The sequence below is a fragment of the Hylobates moloch genome, unplaced genomic scaffold (assembly GCF_009828535.3).
Source record: "Hylobates moloch isolate HMO894 unplaced genomic scaffold, HMol_V3 SCAFFOLD_18, whole genome shotgun sequence".
NCBI classification, from domain to species: Eukaryota; Metazoa; Chordata; class Mammalia; order Primates; family Hylobatidae; genus Hylobates; species Hylobates moloch.
Genome location: NW_026652293.1, coordinates 78,146,428 through 78,168,715, shown reverse-complemented (window position 1 = coordinate 78,168,715; position 22,288 = coordinate 78,146,428). Strand labels below are relative to the sequence as shown.

The 22,288-nt window shown below is 45.7% G+C and overlaps 1 protein-coding gene across 2 annotated transcripts in view; it reads right to left on the bottom strand.

Moving 5' to 3' along the window:
* KIF26B (kinesin family member 26B) overlaps positions 1-22,288 on the bottom strand; it is a 568,473-nt gene that overhangs the window by 43,738 nt on the left and 502,447 nt on the right. For both annotated transcript variants that reach the window (XM_032136981.2, XM_058430513.1), the window contains one exon: positions 19,906-20,065. In XM_032136981.2, coding sequence (XP_031992872.1) covers positions 19,906-20,065 — 160 coding nt within the window. The remainder of the gene's footprint in view (positions 1-19,905; positions 20,066-22,288) is intronic.

The following is a 22,288-nucleotide window of genomic DNA, read 5'->3' as shown; positions in this document are numbered from 1 at the left end:
TATATATATATCATTGGGTGTATATATATATTGGGTGTGTGTGTGTATATATATATCATTGGGTGTATATATATTGGGTGTGTGTGTATATATATAACATTGGGTGTATACACATATTGGGTATGTGTGTATATTGTATATATCATTGGGTATATATATGGTGTATATTATGGGTGTACATATATATGTGAGTATATGTAAATCATTCCTCAGAGTCCTCAGAAGGATACTGCGCTAACAGTGGGGTCAAAGCAGCCCTAGGCTGTGCCGCACCCGCCTTTGCAGGGCTTAAAAGGCTCAGAAGGAACAACTTCCAAGTAACTTAACTGTGGCGAGTAGTAAATACATTTCTAAATAACCCATGGATGACAAAATAATTAAAATGGGCCAGGCGCGATGGCTCACACCTGTAATTCCAGCACTTTGGGAGGCTGAGGCAGGGGGTGGATCACTGGAGGCCAGGAGTTTGAGAGACCAGTCTGGGCAACGTGGCAAAACCCCATCTCTACTAAAAATACAAAAATTAGCTGGGCATGGTGGCAGGCGCCAATAATCCCAGCTACTCGGGGGGCTGAGGCATGAGAATCACTTGAACCCAGCAGGCAGAGGTTGCAGTGAGCCAAGATCCTGCCACTGCACTCCAGCCTGGACAACAGAGTGAGACTCTGTCTCCAAAAAAGAAAAGAAAAACAAGCCAGGGATGGTGGCACGTGCCTGTAGTCCCAGCTACAGGAAGTTGAGGCAGGTGGATTGCTTGAGCCCAGCAGGTCAAGGCTGCAGTGAGCCAAGATCGCACCACTACACTCCAGCTTCAGTGACAGAATGAGACCCTGTCTCAAAAAATGATAATAATAATTAAAATGAGAAATGGAAAATGTTTTGAGCGAATGATAGTGAAAATACCTGTCATTACCAGAACTTGAGGATACAGACAAAGCAGTACTTAGAGAGCAATGTAGGTGCTTATAGAACAAGAAGGGGAAACTGCTAAGCTAAGTTGCCACCTTAAGATGGGAGATAAAGAATGGCAAAGTAGGGCTGGGTGCGGTGGCTCATGCCTGTAGTCCCAGCACTTTGGGAGGCCGAGATGGGAGGATCACTTGAGCTCAGGAGTTCAAGACCAGCCTGGGCAACAGAGCGAGACCCTGTCTCTCTGCAAAAAGTTGTTTAAAAAATTAACCAGGCGTGGCGGTGCACACCTGTAGTCCCAGCTACTCAGGATGCTGAGGTGGGAGGATCGCCATTGAGCCCGGGAGATCAAGGCTGCAGTGAGCTGTGACCACATCACTGCACTCCAGCCTGGTGACAAGACCTTAGTCTCCCCCCTAAAAAAAAAGAGAATCACTTGAACCTGGGATGTGGAGGTTGCAGTGAGCCAAGATCACCCCACTGCACTCCAGCCTGGTGACAAGACCTTACTCTCCCCTACCCACCCCCCCCCAGAAAAAAACAGCGAAGAACAGAAATTAATAAATGGAAAATGAACATGCCATAAAGAAAATTAGCAAAGGACAATGTTATTAAGACTGTGGTAATGGCGCAGGGCTAGAGAGCCCAGAGACAGCTCCACAAACACTTAAATGACTGAAAGATCGTTCCTGGTCAGTGGGGGCTCAATGAGTGGGGCCTGCAGAAGGTATCCAGAGTTTACAAAGAATTCCTATGAATCAATAAACAAAAGCTAAGCAACTGTACAGAAAAGCAGGCAAAAGACATGAATAAGAGCTATACAAAAAGAGAATAATAAACACGAAAAGATACTCAACCTTAGCAGTCATCAAGTAAATTGCAAATTAAAATGACAATGACATACCATTAAATATTCACCTGATGGCCAAAAACTTTAAAAATCAAACAATACAAACATTGACAAGGTTGCGAATAGTGGGAACTCTCATATATCATTAGACTCTTATCAGATATTGGGGTTTTGATTTGACCGAAGACAGCACATGACCTTACCACAGGGCTTCATGGGAAAGAGCACCCGCAGGGAAGATGCCTTTTGGGCTAGGTGTAGAGTCAACTGAGGCCCAGGGCGTTGGGGATTTGCAACAAGGTACAGGCAGGAGGATGGGGGTGGAAGGTGGCAGCACGGGGCATTCTTGAAGATCACGGAGTTATCGGGTACCTGTGGGGTGGGGGCACAGCACTGAGTGGGGAGGTGGTGAGAGGCCCAGAAATCTAACTTTGCTCTTTTACAAGTTTGTCCCTTACCAGTTCCACTATCAGTGATGAGTCAAGAGTGGCTGCTGGTATTTCTGTTACCTGCTTCTGCATGCTCCAGGCTGCTGTGACAAAGGAAATTTTGAGGAAACCTCCTTAGACACATTTGTAGTACTGGTCCTATGAGACTGCCACGAACATGCGATGACTGAGCATATATAAAGAACCGAGTCTAGAGCTTGGCGCTAGCAAGCACTGCACTGCACTACTAAAGTTTGAGTGACGGCGATGATGATGATGAGCATGATGATAAAGTCAGTGATTTCCTGGCACAGTTTGGCACAGAGAAGTAATGCGGCTGAGAAGTACCAAGAGAAAGAAGAACAACCCTCATAACAATTGACACCACCATAAAAATATCCTCAAAGCATGCGAGTCTGACTTCCAGGCCCCGAGTTAAAGCCATCGTCAAGGTGGCTTAGTTGTCACAAGAGGCTCATCTCCTGGCCCTGCACACCTGGGTGCCCAGGAAACGGGAACGAATCATATCAGCCCAGCCGAGGGGGCTCTACGTTTTCGCCCAGTGAGTAAAATCTCAAAAACGATAGAGCCCCATATGGTTTGGATGTTGGTACCCTCCAGAGCTCATGTTGAAATGTGATTCCCAGTGTTGGAGGTGGGGCCTGACAGGAGGTGGCTGGATCCTGGGGGCAGATCCCTCCTGAATGGCTTAGAGCCATCCCGTTGATGAGTGAGTTCTCGCTCTATTAGTTCACACGAGATCTGGCTGTTTCAAAGAGTCTGGGACCTCCCCCTTCTCTCTCTTGCACCCTGTGTTGCCATGTAACACATCTGCTCCCCCTTCACCTTCCATCTTGATTAGAAGCTTCCCGAGGCCTCACCAGAAGCAGATGCCGGCACCACGCTTCCTGTACAGCCTGTGGAACTGTGAGCCAAAAATAAACCTTTCTCCTTAGAAATTACCCAGCCTCTGGTATTTCTTTACGGCAAGACGAGAACGGCCTACCGCATTCCTTTGGAGCACTGCTTGCGACTGGACTGCCCCAGCCTCAACATGACAGCGGGAGTTTATGCTCTGGATCTCAGGCCTTGGAGCTTCTGGCTCGTGTCATTTTCTACTCAAATGTATATAGCAAGAAGGCTGGACATGACAGGATTTTGCCATTTGCACTCACAACTTTAGAGATAGTTTGAAATGCATTAGCAACCCCTTTCCTATTGTGGATCCTGGGCCTGGACACGTGGCTGGCACAGCTGTCCTCCAGATTCTGCAGGGAAACACTGGCCCCCCCGGTCTGGCCCCGTGCAATGATGCACTGAGGTTTGTTTCACCTGCATCTCTGATGGCCTATAGGCATTCATGTCCCTTTCCTCGTGGAGGAACAAGACGGAGGATAGTGGGTTGAATGTGAGGTTGGCCGGAGACAAAAGCTCAGCTGCCTCTGGACACACAGAGTCTCTTTTCAGTGTATCAGAGGATGCTGGCTAGGGTCAAACTCGACAATCAAGAAGGCAATGGGAAGTTCTGCTTCACAAACTTGGGTTTGCTGTTACCATATGCTAAGTGACTTAGCTGTGAGGCTGGTCATATCCTAAGTGTGAACACCCATGTGCCAGAGTCTGTATTATACTACAAAAGCCACACAAAAAGTCCTGGAAGAGACGTGCACATCATCGTCATCATTCTCAGAGCTCTTCAGTGTACCAAATACCTTCATCTGCACGATCTCATTCACTCCTATGATGAGCTGTCTGCCACCCCCTCTGAATTTTACAGATGGAGCCTCGGGACTCTCAGGTCACACAGGCAGCAGGTGAGGAGCTGGGGCTGGAACTCAGGTCCCCCCAGTCTGATCTGTGTGCTTTTCCCCACACCTCATCCAGAGGCTAATGTGGGGACTGAAAGGGAAGGCGCTGGAGCCCGACTGTGTTTGAATCCCAGCTTGCCAGTGCTGTGCATGGGATGTGGGCTTCTCGCACCTGTTTCTTCACCTATAAAACAGGAGTAATCACAGCATCTATCCCCGGATACCTGCAGAAGGTAGCCAGAGTTTACAGCTAGCCCTACTTTGCTATTCTTTATCTCCCATCTTGACGTGAGGTTGACATGAGGGTGAAAAGAGAATCTTCGTCCTGTAGAGAGCCTGGGCTCACACTGCAAATGCTCCCAGGCTGGTAGCTCTGCTAGGCCTGTTGCTTTTGCACAACACCCATGACTCGAAGACCACATGGGAGAGGTCCCTGGACAGAGAACTCAAGGCTCAAAGGGTGACTCTGACTCCAACCAAAAGGCCTTTAGAGGAATCATCGTCTTTTCATTCACAGATTATAGGCTCAAATGAAGGACTTTGGTGAAGAAAAACCTGTGGCTTTTGGAAAGGTCCAACTGAATGGTATTTCAAGGTGGCTATTGCCTTTTTCCCAAAGGCAATTGTCAAGCAGGGGCTGAGCTGGGTTTCATTATTCCAGCAAGAAATCCAGCCAATGGAGAGGATGTGGAGAAATAGGAACACTTTTACACTGTTGGTGGGACTGTAAACTAGTTCAAGCATTGTGGAAGTCAGTGTGGCGATTCCCCAGGGGATCTAGAACTAGAAATACCATTTGACCCAGCCATCCCATCACTGGGTATATACCCAAAGGATTATAACTCATGCTGCTATAAAGACACATACACACGTATGTTTATTGCAGCACTATTCACAATAGCAAAGACTTGGAACCAACCCAAATGTCCAACAACGATAGACTGGATTAAGAAAATGTGGCACATATACACCGTGGAATACCATGCAGCCATAAAAAATGATGAGTTCATGTCCTTCGTAGGGACATGGATGAAACTGGAAACCATCATTCTCAGCAAACTATCGCAAGGACAAAAAACCAAACACCGCATGTTCTCACTCATAGGTGGGAATTGAACAATGAGAACACATGGAGAGAGGAAGGGGAACATCACACTCCGGGGCCTGTTGTGGGGTGGGGGGAGGGGGTAGGATAGCATTAGGAGATATATGTAATGTTAAATGAGTTAATGGATGCAGCACACCAACATGGCACATGTATGTATATGTAACAAACCTGCACGTTGTGCACATGTACCCTTAAACTTAAATAATAATAAAAAAGAATCAAGCCAAGAGGTTTGCTTTTTCAGAATGTGACTGTCAAACAGGCCACCGTGGGAGAGCTCTGGGCTGCGGATTCCTCCGGTTCCCTAGAGTGGGTCAAGGCTGAATGACTCAGAAGAGGGACACACCAGCAGTCAGGGTCCTGGGCTTGAAAACAGAGAAACTCCCATCTCACTCACTCACAATGGTCTTTTGCAAAACGTTCATGAGAACGGCTGATGCAGCTCCATCCACACATAGTCTAAGTGTCCTTCTTGGCACCAGGCACATGGTCTTCTAGATGTAGCTCAAAATTAGGGAGCTCAGTATGATATCAAATGGTAGGCTACCACCCCAAACCCGGGGACATGAACCAGTGAAGGCCTTTCCTTAGAGCGCGAATGCATGCCCAGAACTTCCCTGTACTTATATCCTTAGGACACCAGCGCCAAATCCATGTGATAAATGACTATTACTAACAGGTAGTTTCAGTAACTCAAGTTTTGGGGTAAATTCGAAGACATATTTGCTTCCACCAAATTCTAGACACGTGGAGAGCTGTAGTCATAAATAGGAATCTATACCTGCATCTTGTATTTATTATTATTGTCATAGAAAAAATATTCACAGATGACTTGCTGGAACTTTTTTTTCTGAGATGGAGCCTCGCTCTGTTGCCCAGGCTGGAGTGCAATGGCGTGATCTCGGCTCACTGCAACCTCCACCTCCCGGGTTCAAGCGATTCTCCTGCCTCAGCCTCCTGAGTAGCTGAGATTACAGGCATGTTCCACCACGCCTGGCTTTTTTTTTTTTTTTTTTTGTATTTTTAGTAGATATTGGGTTTTGCCATGTTGGTCAGTCTGGTCTTAAACTCCTGACCTCAAATGATCTGCCCTCCTTGGGCTCCCAAAGTGCTGGCATTACAGGCGTGAGGCACTGCGCCCAGCCTACTTGCTGGAATTGCTTACCTCTTTCCTTGAATGTACTTGATAATGTGACTTTTAACTGCTTTATGCCTTGCCCTCTAATTTGTGTACATTTTTTCCTCTGTCCTACTGGTGCAAAAGCTCTCTGCATTAGCCCTAATGCTTACACTAGTACTGTCTATTTTGAAGGTGCTTGATAAACTTGTCAAAATAACCCGGTACAGCAAATATATTTTTGCTATTTTATCTGGCTCAGAAAATAGGATTATAGCTTCAGTGCCTCTTCTCATCCTAAACAGGTGACAATACCACAAAACATATACTTTATCCTAGTTTAGATTGGGGCTCCGATGGCCACAGGAAGCCTGTGGGCACAAAGGTGTCCTCTGGGAAGCTGGGCAGGCTACCACAAAGTTGAAGGTGAGTGTCAGACTCACATCTATTACTAAAGATGCAGGGTTTAGATCAGGCTGGTTTCATTCAGATTAGTGCAAAATCATAAGGAAGGTGAAGAACAAGATTCCATCATTATTATTTTTTTTGAGACAGGGTCTTGCTCTGTTGCCCAGGCTGAGGTGCAGTGGCATGATCATAGCTGACTGCAGCCTGAACTTCCCAGGCTCACGCAATCCTCCCACCTCAGCCTGCCGAGTAGCTGGGACTACAGGCACACGCCACAACGCATGGCTAATATACTTTAAATTTTTTTTTTTTGTATAGATGGAGTCTCACTATGTTGCCCAGGCTGGTCTTGAACTTGGGCTCGAGTGATCCTCCTGCCTTGGCTTCCTGAAGTGCTGGGATTACAAGTGTGAGCCACTGCGTGTGGCCTCCATCATTAGCTAGATGAGCTCATATGATAGGAGAGATGCATGTAAACAAATATTTAAAATACAAGTGCCTACATTAAAATACCTACAGAATGCCATTGAGTTGGAAGATGGAAACAACTTTCCTGGAGCAAAGAATTAGGAGATGGGAAAGGAGAGCAGAGAAGGTTGAGAGGGGAGATAACATTTGAGATAAGCCTCAAAGAATAAGCAGGAAGGAATCCAAGAATTTTTAGTCTTATTAATGGAAAACTGATTGGCTGGGCGCAGTGGCTCCCACCTGTAATCCCAGCACTTTGGGAGGCCAAGGCAGGCGGATTGCTTGAGTCAGGATTTCAAGGCCAGCCTGGGCAACATGGCAAAACCCCATCTCTACCAAAAATATAAACCATTAGCCAGGCACGGTGGTGCACACCTGTAGTCCCAGCTACTTGGGAGGCTGAGGTGGGAGGATCCCTTGAGCCTGGGAGTGCAGTGAGCCTTGTTTGTGTCATTGCACTCCAGTCTGGGTGATGGAGTGACACCCTGTCTCAAAAAGAAAAGAAAACTCACAACGTAATTGACCATATTAAACGATTAATGGAGGAACCAATTGAGCATCTCATTAGATGCAGAAATACGTTCGATTAACTTCAACAATCAGTTTTTAAAAACTTGGTAGAAATCCACCCACAGAAGAATATTTCGCAATATCCATCTACCATGGAAAAATACAGCAATGAAGATTAAGAACCTGTAGCTGTGCCCATCAAGACAGATCTCAAAAATGAAATACTGATCAAAAGAAGGTATGGAAGGGCATAGAATAGAGTATGACTTCATTTATGTAACGTTCAACAGCAGACAAAACTAAACAGTATGTTTTGGGGGGACACATACTTAGGTGGTAAAACTTAAAAGACAAGCAAGAGGATCAAAAACAAAATTCAGCACTGTGGTCACCTCTGGAACAGGCGGGAGGGTGACGGAAGGCAGACGATCACACAAGGGCACCTGAGCTAGTGGAATGTTCTATTTCCTAACCTGGGTGGTGGGCACACAGATTTTTTTGTCATTCTATAGACTGAGCAGATGTGTTTCTCCATGTGTATATGCAACACACCTTCCAATCAAAACATGTCAGAGACATAAGAATCTCACAAATGGAGGAGGAGCTCCAGTACAGTACTGGGGTAGGCTATGTTCTTGGTAACTACTGATTGAATGAATGAATGAGTGAGTGAGTGAACAGCCACTGGAAGCAGCAGAAACGGCATCTGAATGCATGAATGAGTGAGTGAATGAACAGCCACTGGAAGCAGAAGAAATGGCATCTGAATGAATGAATGAGTGAGTGAACAGCCACTGGAAGCAGAAGAGATGACATCTGAATGAATGAATGAGTGAGTGAATGAACAGCCACTGGAAGCAGAAGAAACAGCATCGGCAAAGCACGTGGCTGTGAGAGGGGGTGGGGTGTTCAGTCATCTCTGTGTAGTTTCTGTGGTCAGAAAGGTAGGTGTGGCCCAAATTCGGAAGAGCTCCATAGGCCACAAAAGGGTTTCAACTATCCTGTAGCCAACAGGAAGCCACTGAAGGTTGTAAAGACTGAGAGACATCAGATTTGCATTTTAAAGGGGCCTTCTGGCAGCTATGTGGAGTGTAAAGAAAACGAAAATCCCGTCTTCACCAAAAGAGTTCTCCGAAGGAAACAGTGGATATGGCAGGTGCCCTTAACGAAGGGAGCAGTGAACTTTGTTCAGGAAACGATATGAAAATACCTTCAATGTATACAGCGATTGCAATTAGTTCTCAGCATGCGATTTCAGGCTCAGGGATGACAAGGTCTCATGGGAGAAACAACCCTTGATAAGTGGTTTGAAAGACAGCAACGCGGTGTTTTAAAGACAGACACAGAAAAAAGGGCATGTCAGGGCACAAAACTAAAAAAAGTATGCTTATAAATGGGAAGCTGCCAAATCTAGAAATGCCCCCAAATTTTCATTGATCTCATCGGTAGGGAGAGAAAAGAAAGAATAGTGAGGATAAAAAGAAACAGCAACTGTGGTCATTGCCCTAAAGAACAGAATATCATAAAGTCTCTTAAAAGCCTACTATTCCTCAAACCACCTCTACTTCTTTGGTTCTCCTTTTGTTATATCAAAATGAAATTCAGCTCTGTTTTAGTTACAAAATTACTAGGTACATCAGACAATTTGATACAACTTAACTACTCCACAAATGTAACTATTCAAAAATTGTTCAATTACACACGAAATGAATTATCACCTCATTTGCATGAACAAAAAAAAAAATCTGTTAATGCTCAATTGGGCCTGAACCAGTTGTGAAACAAGTGAGAATGTATGGTTGGATACTCTGACTGAAGCTCCATTAAAGTTCAAGACAGATTTTTAATGAATTAATCCCCAAAGCATTTGTATGCTCCATCCTGTCCGATGCCTAATTGTGCCTAAATCAAGCCATCCTTGAATAATCACAGCCCTCTGTGGGTGCCCAAGGGCATCTCGGGCTCTCCGCACTGTCCCCAGACCAACCTAAAGCCCTCCTTCTTTGGCTGTTTTCTTTCTGGTTACGACACAACTTGTGATATGATGATTAGTCGTCATTAAAGATCACACTCAGCTGTGGATTCGGAGTCTTACATTTGGCTCAGTGGTTTGTCATGATTTGTGTTGGATCATCTCTATATCAAAGCAGGGAATGACAGAACGCTGTGAATGACTCAGGCGTTTACAGGATGGACTGTGGCAAACTTTGGAAGACACAGATGAGCTTGAGTAGAGAATGAGGGGGACTTGAGGAGGAGAGAGCTTGAGAATCACCACTCTGTGACATTCCTCAGCCCCACCCGGCCCCTTCTTCCCTTAGTGCCAGTTCAGCGCTGATGTGCGTATATTATAAGCTACTCGGTGCTCAATGTCTGTATCCCTACTACACTGTAAGTTGCCCAAGAATGCAGATCATCTGTTACATTCCTGGTATTTATTGTAGGGTATTTTTGAGTAAATGAATAAATGGAAAACTTAGATTTCTGCTATACATTTCTCAAATTATTTTCTCGTATGTTTGGTGACTTAAATTAGGCTTATAATAGAACCAGTTCCTTAAATTCGTCCACCAGTTCTTTTGGGCCAGAACTCAGTGCTGATCAGAATAGCACTGAGTTCTATGGATGACAGAGTTAAATGTTATGAGTCACATGGGGTGTAAAATGTAAAGTGAAATTTATATCAAAGTTGGCCTTGACAATCTCTGAACGGAAACCATTCTCTCACTAAGTCCAACACAGACAAGTTTTACTTAGCATTACAAACATACCACCCCTCTGGCTGTGCAGCAGAAGTACTCAGCTTGCATTTAAAGGCTGTATGAAAAAGGAGTATCTTTAAATATTCAAGTCACGCCCCAGTCACTGGGATACACAGATACAACTGGGGATGCAGCAGCATCGGACCCCCACCCCAGGTTCATTCTCAGGCCCACTGGACTGTTGGAGGGCAGAGTCCTTTGCCTTCTTATATCATGACTTCACTTTCGTGCAGAGCCTGTAGAATTCTCTTAAACCAAATATCTGTATCAGGCAGCCACGCTGTGTGTTAGGCACACAAACTCTCATTGAATAAATGCCTGAGGGTTCATTTCGATAGACGGTAATTATCCACTTGGTCAAAAGAAAAGATGCATACTTTCAAAGTCAAGGAATGCACAGAAGACAGGATGGTGGCAGAATCATGTGGGTTACATGATTCTGAAAGATGATAAAACAGTGACCTTTGTGCCTTTGAAGCACGTCTCTTTGTCTACCACAGACATCGTCTCCATGGAACCTACAATATGTTTCTGAGGTGGACAAGGAGTAAGAATGATTGTGATTTTGCTGATGGAGAAATGAAAAGCTCGGGGAGAGCGTCTGAGTGTGTGAGGTTAGCCGTGGCAGGGGCGCTAAAATCCATCGCGACTGGCCTCAGCTCAGCACTAGCTCAGCAGTGCAGGTTGCAAAATCCATCTCTTTAGAAAGCACAGCGATTCCACTACACATACTTCTCTGTGAGCTCAGTCTGAAGAAACTTCACAAATTCCAGCTGAGAGGTTGATCATCTTAATCTGCCAATTGTGGAATTTCCCAAAGCTTCTATTCCTAGCCAGATGTTTGAGGAAAAGCTCATGATCTCACTTGCCAGCCCTGCCATCATTCTCACCTCTTGCTTATCTCTTCCTTACCTTTCTTGTACTCAGCAAAGCTTCAAGGCACAGCCTGGGCGATAACCTCTCCTGCTCTGACCTGAACCTATTCACTCAGGAATGCCTCTGCACACCCAGGAGGGGCGGGAGATGGAAGCTGTCTGATCAAGTGGGCTGTGCCCAGCGTCTGGTTCTCCACTGTGGGAAACGGTCATGCTTCTCATGCAGGAGCTGCCCCAGATAAATCAGGAGGCCTTCGTGGGGGTCCTGGAGCCAGAGAAAGCCTGGTGGTGTCCCTCAGTTTCTCCCATCAGTGCGGCGTGGGAAGTGGCTCCATGAACTTTCAGGCTCTTTCACGAGAAAGATTATAGAGATTTTTTTTTTAAGGCTCATGAAATAGGCTGAGCCTTTTCATGAGAGGATACTCTCCATGGGTGGTGCCCAGAACATGGGACCCAGACTGTCAGGCCCCACTGACAGCCATTTACTGAGGTTAGGACGCCTTCTAACCTACCTGGAGCCCTGCACACAGGTTCAAAGTCAGGAGCGTCTCATTGGTTGTTACATTCTTTTTAATTTTATTTTTTGCCCCCCCTCCCCCCCGCCCCTCATCATTACATTCTTACTTGGTATTTTTGATTTAGCCCTGATAAGTAGCTTGGGTCCTGAAAGGAAGACTTATTTCCCTTTTTTACCTTTCGTAATTTCACATTCTTCATTGCCATAGGTATCTAGCCATCAGCCTGGCTTAGCAATCACAGAAACAGGTAAGACCAGAAAACTGACCTGAATGTATGAATTGGCTACCATCAGCCCTACCCCTCGGGTCTGTGCCTTCATTCATTCATTCATTCATTCATTCATTCATTCACTTAGAGGCAGGATCTTGCTCTGTTGTCCAGGCTGGAGTGCAGTGACGTGATCATAGCTTACTGCAGCCTCAACCTCCTGGGTTCAAGCGATCCTTCCACCTCAGCCTCCCAAGTAGCTTGGACTACAGGTATGAGCCACCATGCCCAGCTAGTTTTTTAATTTTTTTTGTGTGGAGACGAGGTCTCCTTATGTTGTTCAGACTGGTCTCAAACTCCTGGGCTCAAGTGACCCTCCTGCCTAGGCCTTCCAAAGTGCTGAGATTATAGGTGTGAGCCACTGTGCCCAGCCTGTGTTTTTACTTATAATCAACTACACATGTGCAAGCTTTGCTGGTATGTTTGATCCTCTGTTGTCATTGCAACAAATGTTGACCGAGCACCACAATATTCCAGAAACTGTACTCGGTGAGGGTGATAAGCTGGGAGGCAGTGAGGCCCTGTTGCCTATTAGCTGTGTGAACTTGGACAAGATACTCACCTTTCTGTGTCTCAGTTTCCCCATCTGTGATACTAGTATGATTACTACAGTACCTATGTCACAGGTTGTCAGAATTAAATATCCATAAGGCATTTAGCAGAGCTCGTGAGGCACAGTAGGAACAATGCCGGAGCTGTGGTGTTCACGATGTGAAATACTCTCACCGGGGGCTCATTTAGGCACCGTGCTAACTACCTTCAGTGTAGCTGAAAAGCCAGGAAATAAGTATGAGAAATCATTTCCTCCTCCTCCCTGTGGTCCAGCAAGTCCAGAATTAGGAACTTCTACCCCTTTAGCAAGATCAAGACAGAGTTTCCGCTCTCGGTTCTGCCCTTCTATTCACTTCTTCCAAGGGAGGAGGGAAGAAGGTCTGACTGCTGAGGCCGGTGAACGTGAGCCTGGGTGTGACAGCTGGCACTGTCTGCCTGTCCCTCCCCTGCAGGCCACGCCATTCTCTCCTCCACTCAGGCCATGGGGTTGGGGAAGGGGCTGTCTACCCTTTCCCACTCTGCTAGGATTTGCAGGGTTTCATTCTCAATCATACTCTTGTATCTATTTGATCATTGGTTCAGAATTTGGAAAAAGTTTAATAATAACCCCAGACATTAGACATAAAGGAAGATAAACTTGAAAGGCCAAAAGGGAAAGGAAGACGCCTTCCAATTTCTCCCCAGCCCTGAGACCATTATGTCCCATTAAGCCACAGCGGCTGCTGCAGTGGACAGACAAAAACATGAGCCGTGGCTTTGCTGCCAAGAGATGATGACAGAGCTGGGTCCTGATATTCTGTTCCCAATTCAGGGAAGCTCTGAGAGGGGCCAGAATGTGGTCCTCTTGAGAATGAAAAGGACGAGGTGTAGAGTTCATGTGTCAAACCAGCGGCAGAACAATCAAAGCTTGAACCCAGTGTTTGTGACCCCGGCCGATCCCCAGACGGTGTCATTTCTCCCTGAGTGACTTGCATGGTTCTATAATGAGCCTGGCAGAATTAATTTAGTGGCAGCTTCTGCCTCAACTCTTAAGAAAATAATAACAATCTCTCAACATTTCTATAGCTAAATATGAAGATACCGCTAGCCAAGGAAGCAAACAGAGCTAAGAGGGAAAAATAAAAGCAAGTGAGAATGCTAAAAATCTCACAGAAAAGGGACTTCGATGTCCCAGCGACATTCTGAACTCACGTTCTCTGCATCCTGTCATTAAAATGTATAAAAATGAGTATTTCTAAAGCAGCAATACTAAGAATTATCATTGCTGCAGTTGCCTGGCAACCTGAGACTTTGGTTATTTTATTTCTAAACAGGGAATGCTCTAAACTGGTATCTGGAGTTTGTGCAAATAGTTCTAAATTGATATTCTCCCTGTAAATCAGGAGGAGAAAATACAGCATTAATGTACATTTAAAGGAGGTTAAATATGCATATGTCTCTCTCTCTCTCTCTCTCTCTCTCACACACACACACACACACACACACACACACACACACACAGAGATTCTCACATGAACCTCTCCCTGTTTCATGCTATCTTAAACAAATCTGGAGAACTGATACTCCTTTGAATTTTTCCTGACAAATATCTACTTAATGTCATGGTACGTCTAAATAATATCCATCCAAGTCCTGAGGAAGAGCCTTTCCTCTCCTGTGTGAGATGGGAACTGAATGCTGTGGCTCCGCAGTCCCTAACCTTTTTACCTTTTTGGCACCAGGGACAGGTTTCGTGGAAGACAATTTCTCCATGGACCCAATGGGAGTAGGGAATGGTTTTGGGATGAAACTGCTCCATCTCAGATCATCAGGCATTAGATTCTCATAAGGAGCACACAAGCTAGATCCCTTGCGTGTGCAGGTCACAATAGCCCGAGGTTCCTATGAGAATCCAGTGCCACCACTGATCAGACAGCCAACGGCACACAGGCGGTCACGGTCCCCCACTGCTCACCTCCTGCCGTGCGGGCCGGTTCCTAACAGGCCAGGGACCTGTACCAGTCTGTGGCCTGGGGGGTTGGAACCCCGCTGTAGCTAACAGCAATCTTGAGCCCCTTTCCCCAGCTTCCCAGACCTTGAGCATTGGGTTTCCAGTTCTGAGAAAGGAGAGGCTAACCCCAAATCTCCATGGGCTCTACGAGGAAGCACTTCTCCAGGCACGGAGGGGAATGTCTGCATCCTTCAGGGAGGCTCGTCCCGAAGTTCCTGCCAAGGCTGGGCCTGCTGCCGCAAGTGCGACCCGCAGGTGCCAGCACCCCACCCTCTCTTTGATGAGAAGAGGTGCTTGCATTTTGAAAAAGCTGCCTCTACTTATGAAGTGTCATTTCCTTTCAAGTCACTGATTTGAACTTGAGCTTCTGGTGCTGCCTGCTGCTTTGAATGAAGTGGTGTGCTCCGATGCTACAAGCTTAAAGACGACCTTGGTTCCTGACTCCTCACTAGGGCCTTAGGAGGAAAAGTGTTTCCATGATAGCCCCTGAGGATGGGCGTCCTCATCGCTTTTGTGGAACACAGGCTTCTGGAAGTGGATGCTGCCTGCGGGTTTGCTTGTGGCCTGCAGCTTGGGATCATAGACTGCCTCAGGCTCCCCCACAGAGAGGAGGTGAGCCCAGCACAGCTGCTGAGACCCAAAGTGTCTCCGTGACTGATCTCCACAAACAAGGATTAGGTCTGGGTCTGAACCATAGACCCAACCCGTAAGCGGGAGGTGCCGGGCATCATTTCCACGATGGGATGGTTATGTGGCACCATTTTTCAAGATGACTGGGAGACGCACCTCAGGCACAGCATGAGAGGGCCACAGAAGGACTTTCCATGAGCTCTTGTTAAAGGGCAGCCAAGACATTAGCAACTAGCTGTTGTTTAGAAACAGTGTTTAGAAACACCATGTTGACAAATAAGGAAACAGGTCATGTGACCCATTAAAGGAATTCTTTCTCCATATGGAGTAGCAGCCATCAATGAAGGTAAATGCTTCAGGGCTTGAAGGACGCCTGCCTGACTGGTGTGCTTCTTAAGGGCCTGTGACCTTTCTTTACAAGGCAACATCTAAGAGAACCAGAAATTCTATTTTGAGAGAATTGGGTCGTGGTTAGAACCTGAGTCTCGAAAGGCGGTGGTCCTTCGGATGAGCTGGGACATAATACCCGTCAGCCGAAGCTCAGTTCACCCTGACAGATCCTTGTGGCGGTTCTTCCGGGGCCCAGCTCCTGTGGGATGTGCCTGCAACCCTGGGTTTTGGCCTGAGAAGTCATTTCAACCCTTCTGCCTATTTTTTCTTATCCATTAAATGGGAAGATTCCTAGCACCTTGGTGCCCAAGACCAGTAAGGAACAGCAAATGAATGTACCGAATAAAGAAAATTTGCAAATGCACTGTCAAAATGCTCGAATGAGGGCAGGGTTCCCTGGACGTGGAGGCTCTCAAAAATTAGAGAGTAATTTGTGCAGCCTGTCAGTGCAGAACTGACGAGGGGTTGGAGTCCTTGGTGGTCTCCCCGCCTTCCCTGCATGCTTTTCTGAATTCTGCCACCGTTTAGGACTGATTTATGGCGCCTGGACTGGGCGGCAAGCCTGTGCCGTGTAATGTGCCTGTGCCGTGTAATGGCTGAGGTCGGAAACCTACTCCACACCTCCTGCATCTTCAAGGCAGTATCATCTGCAAAGTCAGAACCATTCAGCGCACATGCAGGGTGCCTGTGGGAACGCCTGGGATGGGTAATGAATCCAAACTCACTTTCCAGCTTGCTCACATGACAAATAGCCTGGTAAAATGATGAAGAGGAATGAAGACAGGCTACAGCCTGCACATTCCACTGAATTCCCCAGAGCAAGCATGAGTAATGCAGGTTCCAAGCACAGAGTTGCCTGGGGAGACAAATGAAGAGGTAGTGGGGTGTCTGTGTTTTTTGGGGGGGTGGGGGAAGGAAAGAGAATATGGAATTTGGTTTTCTTTTTTTGTTCCCCCCAACCCTCCGTAAGTGAGCAGGAGGAGTAAGAGGAAACCTCAAGGGCAGGAAGCTTCCCCTTCTCTAAGGAACCCACTGCAAACACAAGGTTTGACACCCCGAAGGTGTTTAGTATGCTAACAAAATGCCGCATAATGTGGCTTCAGAGCGCTGATGGAACTGATCAAAGAAATCGGGGCTTTCCTGCTGTGCTGGGCTCCCCTGCCGCGCGCAGCAAAGGCAGCTCCGACATTCAGAGAGCTCGATGGGAAGTGGGCGTGGGTCTGCAGCGACGGCTCTGAGCTGTCAAGGCCTCTGAAGCTGTGAGAAGGGAGGCAGTTTGATCCTGCCACCCACTGGCTGGGTGATTTGGGTAAATCTTTGCCTTATCTTCCTGTACCTCAAAAGAGGACAGTTTCTAGTTGATGAATCACTTTGTAAATGTAAATTTGCAGATGCCAAATATTGAATCTAGGCTGCGGTCCAGACTCGGAGAACACGTTTCCGCAAGGGTCTTTTTAAGATCACGTACAATAAAGGGCATCAGGACCCTGAGGGGTGACAGAACAAACGCACTGGCCAATGGACGTTTTGGGAAGGACAGCGCTGGCTGGATGGCCAGGGCCACCGTGTTTCCACCACCAGGCAACCCAGCAAGGTCACGATGAGGTGTGCTAGGCAGGGCAGGGCAAGGGCAGCTGGTGAGCCTGTACCCACGCCATCAACAGCTCAGCCAGGCCACGGGACAGCTCCAGGACGGGTCTTGTGCTGACACTGCATGGATGCTCGTCTGCTTACTTGAGACACAGAAACACTTTGATGATCACTCTCTTGGTGCCAGAATAGAAGGAAGGGGACTCCTGGAATGAAGGCAGGCAGCTATCTGCAGGGACTGGTGAGTGGAGGTGTCTCCCAGGAGGGCAGGTGGCCAGTTGGTAGGGCCAGCATGTTAAAAATATGCTTAATTAACAAGAAGCTTGAACGATTAATACAAACTTTTTTTTTTTTTTTTTTTGAGACAGGGTCTCACTCTGTTGCCCAGGCTGCTGCAGTAGCACGATCTCAACTCACTGCAGCCTCTGCCTCCTGGACTCAAGCCACCCTTCCACCTCAGCCTCCCAAGTAGCTGGGACTACAACCATGCAACACCATGCTCAGCTAATTTTTGTATTTTTTGTAGAGACAGGTTTTTGCCATGCTGTCCAGGCTGGTCTCAAACTCCTGGGCTCAAGCAATCCTCCCGCCTCAGCCTCCCAAAGTGCCAGGAATACAGGTGTGAGCCACCACGCTGGGCCATAAAAACAATTTTTAATGTTTCCCTACTCATTTTTAAAAAACCCAACTCTAACTAAAAGGAAGTTACTTTAAATTAAAAATAATTTCATGTTTACATGCATCTATCTTCCCACTATCAATTCAACAACTATTTATAGAAATCATAAAAGCATGTCGCCCTGCAGAAACAGTGTAAAAGCCATAAGTAAAATATGTAATCAATGACCTCCTAATAAGGTGCAATTTGGAATTTTCTCTATATCATGATCTATGAAGTTATGACATTAACAGACATGATTCTCATTTTATGGAAACCAGTGAGGGCCAGTAACTCTTCCCTTCATCTCCAACTCCAACGGTTTCCCTACCCTGCCCTTTTTCCCCACAAGTTGAATTTATTCAACTACAGAAATGACATCAAATGAAACTCTATAATTCTTCAACTCAAAATATTTTCCCATAGAAAAGGGTTGTTATAAGAGCTGGGAAAACCATTTCTGGGTATATCCAACTAGGATTCCAAATTTTTAGAAATGAGATGGACAGGATTATAATCACCATTTAAGCTCCTAAAGTCAGTCCAGTAATGGTTCTCCTGGTAGAAAATAAACTCACAATGTATTTGGTGGGGGGTCTGGCGTCAACATAGGGCTGAGGGGAAGAAAAACTCCAGCGCTCATCCTGAATCTCAGTAACTATAGAACACACTGCCCGACTTTTTCCTCCCACACAATAGTAACTTAGGTTTTGTAGGATTTTTACAGATAGAACCATGAATCCACATATATTTGGTTAATCCTCACCTCCCGGCAACTCTGTAAGGCTGATGTTTTTTCCTTTAAGTAGGTGAGGATAGGCTTGACTAGATAGGTGTAACCAGACTTCCATCATTGGTTATTGGCCATAGTGTCCTAAGTTCTACAATAAACTTTTTTTTTTTTTTTTTTTTTTTTGAGAAGGAGTCTTGCTCTGTTGCCCAGGCTGGAGTACAGTGGTGCCATCTCAGCTCACTGCAAGCCCCGCCTCCCAGTTTCACACCATTCTCCTGCCTCAGCCTCCCGAGTAGCTGGGACTACAGGTACCCATCACCACGCCCAGCTAATTTTTTGTATTTTTAGTAGAGATGGGGTTTCACCATGTTAGCCAAGATGGTCTCAATCTCCTGACCTTGTGATCCACCTGCCTCGGCCTCCCAAAGTGCTGGGAGTACAGGCGTGAGCCACCACACCCAGCCTACAATAAACTTTTATACATGTTTTATCATTTTGAGCCTTATATTTCTGTGATGTAAGTAACATGTATAGCTTTAACCCTCATTTTAGGAAGAATGAAGGTTCATGCAGCTACTAAGAGGCTCAGCTAGGCCTTGGCAGAAGCCTGGACAGCCAGTCAATGGCCTGCCAGCACACGGTACAATGAGAACGCTTAGTTGGGGTGATGGTGGTGGAGTGGCTTTGTCTCTGCCAGACATAGGAGCGGCTGTAATTTAATTGTTTTGGAGCAGCAATAAAGAGACAGGAAGGATCCTGGAAGTGACTAAACATTTGCACGGGAAGGCAGGTGCTAACTCCCCCAGCTTTCTAAACTCCCGAGATTGGGTTGCCAGATAAAATACATGTCACCAGGAGTGTCCCATGCAATGTTGGGGTGCATCCTTATAATACAACCTTATTTGTTGGTTATCTGAAATTTGAATTTGCCTGGATATCCTATATTTTTTGGTTAAGTCTGGTGGCCCTACCCCTAAGGATAAGCCAGTCTTCCACCCTCACTCTCATCACTATGAAGCAGGTGCATCTTTATTACGGTGACAATGACCCACCACGTTCATTTGCGAGTGGAGACCTCAACTGAGATAATTTCCTATTTCCTCTAATTTGAGCAGCCTAAAGTTACAATGGAATACATTTAAGTATTTCCAAAAGTTTTGAATTTGGGAGATCATGCATTACACAACTGTTAGCTAAGGCTGGTCTCTGGCACTGAACTTATAATGGGGTCCAGGCTGTCCCTCTGTGGCACACCTCTCCCCAGATGGCACTGAACCAAGTGTCCCACACCATGCTTACCCCACCACATTCTTTGAGTAGAAGAGTCACTTACTTGTATGGAATGTGTTTGCTGCCATTGACGAGAGCCAGGATGACATTGCCCAGAGCAGACAGTGAGAGGCACAGCCCTGAGCCTCCTTCTCGATTTTTGCTAAGAGCTTTCACACAGCTGCCGAGATCAATGAGATGCAGGCGGCTGCGACCTCCAGACACTATAAAAAGAGAGAAGATAAAAGAGAAATGGTTAAGTTCTGACAAACACTCATCTGTTCTTCGTGTAGCTCCTTGGGAAATCTGAGGAAAAATGAAAAGGGGAAGTGAAAGGTTGAAGTTCATGACCTACTAGGAAACTTCGGCAAAATCATGCTGGGGCTTCGAATAGCATTGGTCCTCTTAAATCCTTTCCACCACGCACCACTGACCTTCTAAAGCCTACTGACATTCACACTACAAATAAATGAATTCAAATAATTCTTGCAGGTTGAACTGAATGAGATTTTGGAGAAAATAAATGTCAAATTAAAGGAGGACACATTTCTACCTAAATGCCATTTGAATAGCAGAATTCTGAAACTCATCAAGTTAAAATTTGAATGGCTCGCGAGTGATTACCTGCTTTGGTTGATCATTATACAGAACCCAACCTCAAGCTCAGCCAGGAATCAGGTTGCAAACCCAAGACAAAAATCAGGAAGAAATAACAACCAGGTGCAGAGACAGGGAAGACCCAAATATTTGCTGAGAATCTGCCAAGTGCCAGGTGCTGTACAAACATCAGTCTCATTCACTTCCCATGATAAAATCATAAGCTAAATACTATTATCCTTTCTGTATCGATGAGAAAATAACAGTTCAGAAAAGTTAAGTAACTTGCCCATGAGTATTTCTGCTGCTGAAGTACAGGGAGACCAAGGTGGCAACAATTTACAAGACAGAGTACTGCAGAGGAGAGAACTCTAGAGATTTGCAGAAGGTCCCTCAAGGGTTCAGCTGAGTATTGATCAGCACATCTGATGTAGTTTGTATGTTCGTGCCCTCCAGATCTCATGGTGAAATGTGATCCTCAATGTTGGAGATGGGTCGTCCACCCCTATGACCCAAACACCTCCCAGCAGGTTCCAACACTGAGAATCACAGGCGTCATGTTGAAGTGTGATCCTTAGTGTTGGAGATGGGGCCTGGTGGGAGGTGTTTGGGTCTTGGGGGTAGATCCCTCATGAACAGCTTAGTGCCCTTCCCATGGTAATGAGTGAGTTCTTGCTCTTTAACTTCATGCAAAAGCTAGTTGTTAAGAAGAGGCTGGCACCTTCCCCCTTCTCTCTCCTGCTCTCTCTTGCCATGTGACCCGCCTACTCTCCTTTCACCTTCCACCATCATCGTAAGCTTCCTGAGGCCTCACCAGAAGCAGATGCTGGTGCCATTCTTCTTGTATAGCTTGCAGAACTGTGAGCAGAATAAGCCTCTTTATAAATCACCCAGCCTCAGGTATCCTTTTACAGCAATGCAAAAGGGACTAACACAACATTCATGTGAGAAAACTATTCAAGGCTCAGAAATTAACCACCTAAAAAGATTGGAGATAATGGTGCAGAGCACTCACACAAAGCCAGGAATAGTGCTGCTTCCTAACAGCCAGCCTGGAAAACTTTACAATTCACAGGGCATTGGGTTGAATACCCAGAAGTCTTTCCCATACTTAGCCACAGACTGAGCACTGACCTGATCCCACCTAACACGTATTAAAAGCAAAACAAAAAAATGATCAAACTGTTTCCAAGTAACGCAACTGCATTCTAAAACAAAGCTTAAGAATATTTAGAAAGTAAAGACTCGGGAAAATGAAACCCATAATGAAGAGATAATTGAAGCCAACCTAGAACTAGCATAGATGTTAGAATTGATAGAAGCAGCTATTTATTAAAACAGTTATTTCAACTGTATTTCAGATGTTCAAAAAGTTAAGTAGAAACATGGAATATATATTTAAAAAGACACAAAACTGAACCTCTAGAGATAAAAACTACAATGTGTGAGATAAAAAAAAAATATACTAGATGAGACGAATGGCAGATTAGATATTGCAGAATGAAAAATCAGCAAATTTGAAGATCTAGCAATAAAACTATTCAGAATAAAATATATAGGGAAAAAAACAACAAATAAAAAACAGAAAAAAAAGAGCTGTAGGACAACTTCCAGTGTCTGCTATGTGTAATTGGAGTCCCTAAAGGAGAAGACACAGAGTGTGGTACAAATAAAATATTTGAGAAAAATAATGGCTAAAACTTCCCCACATTTAATGAAAGTCATAAACCCACGTATCCAAGAAGCTAAGTGAGCCCCAAGCACAAATGAAGAAACTGTATCAAGGCATATCATATCCAAACTGCCCAAAACCAGTGATATAAAGAAAAATCTTGAAAAGAGCCAGAGGG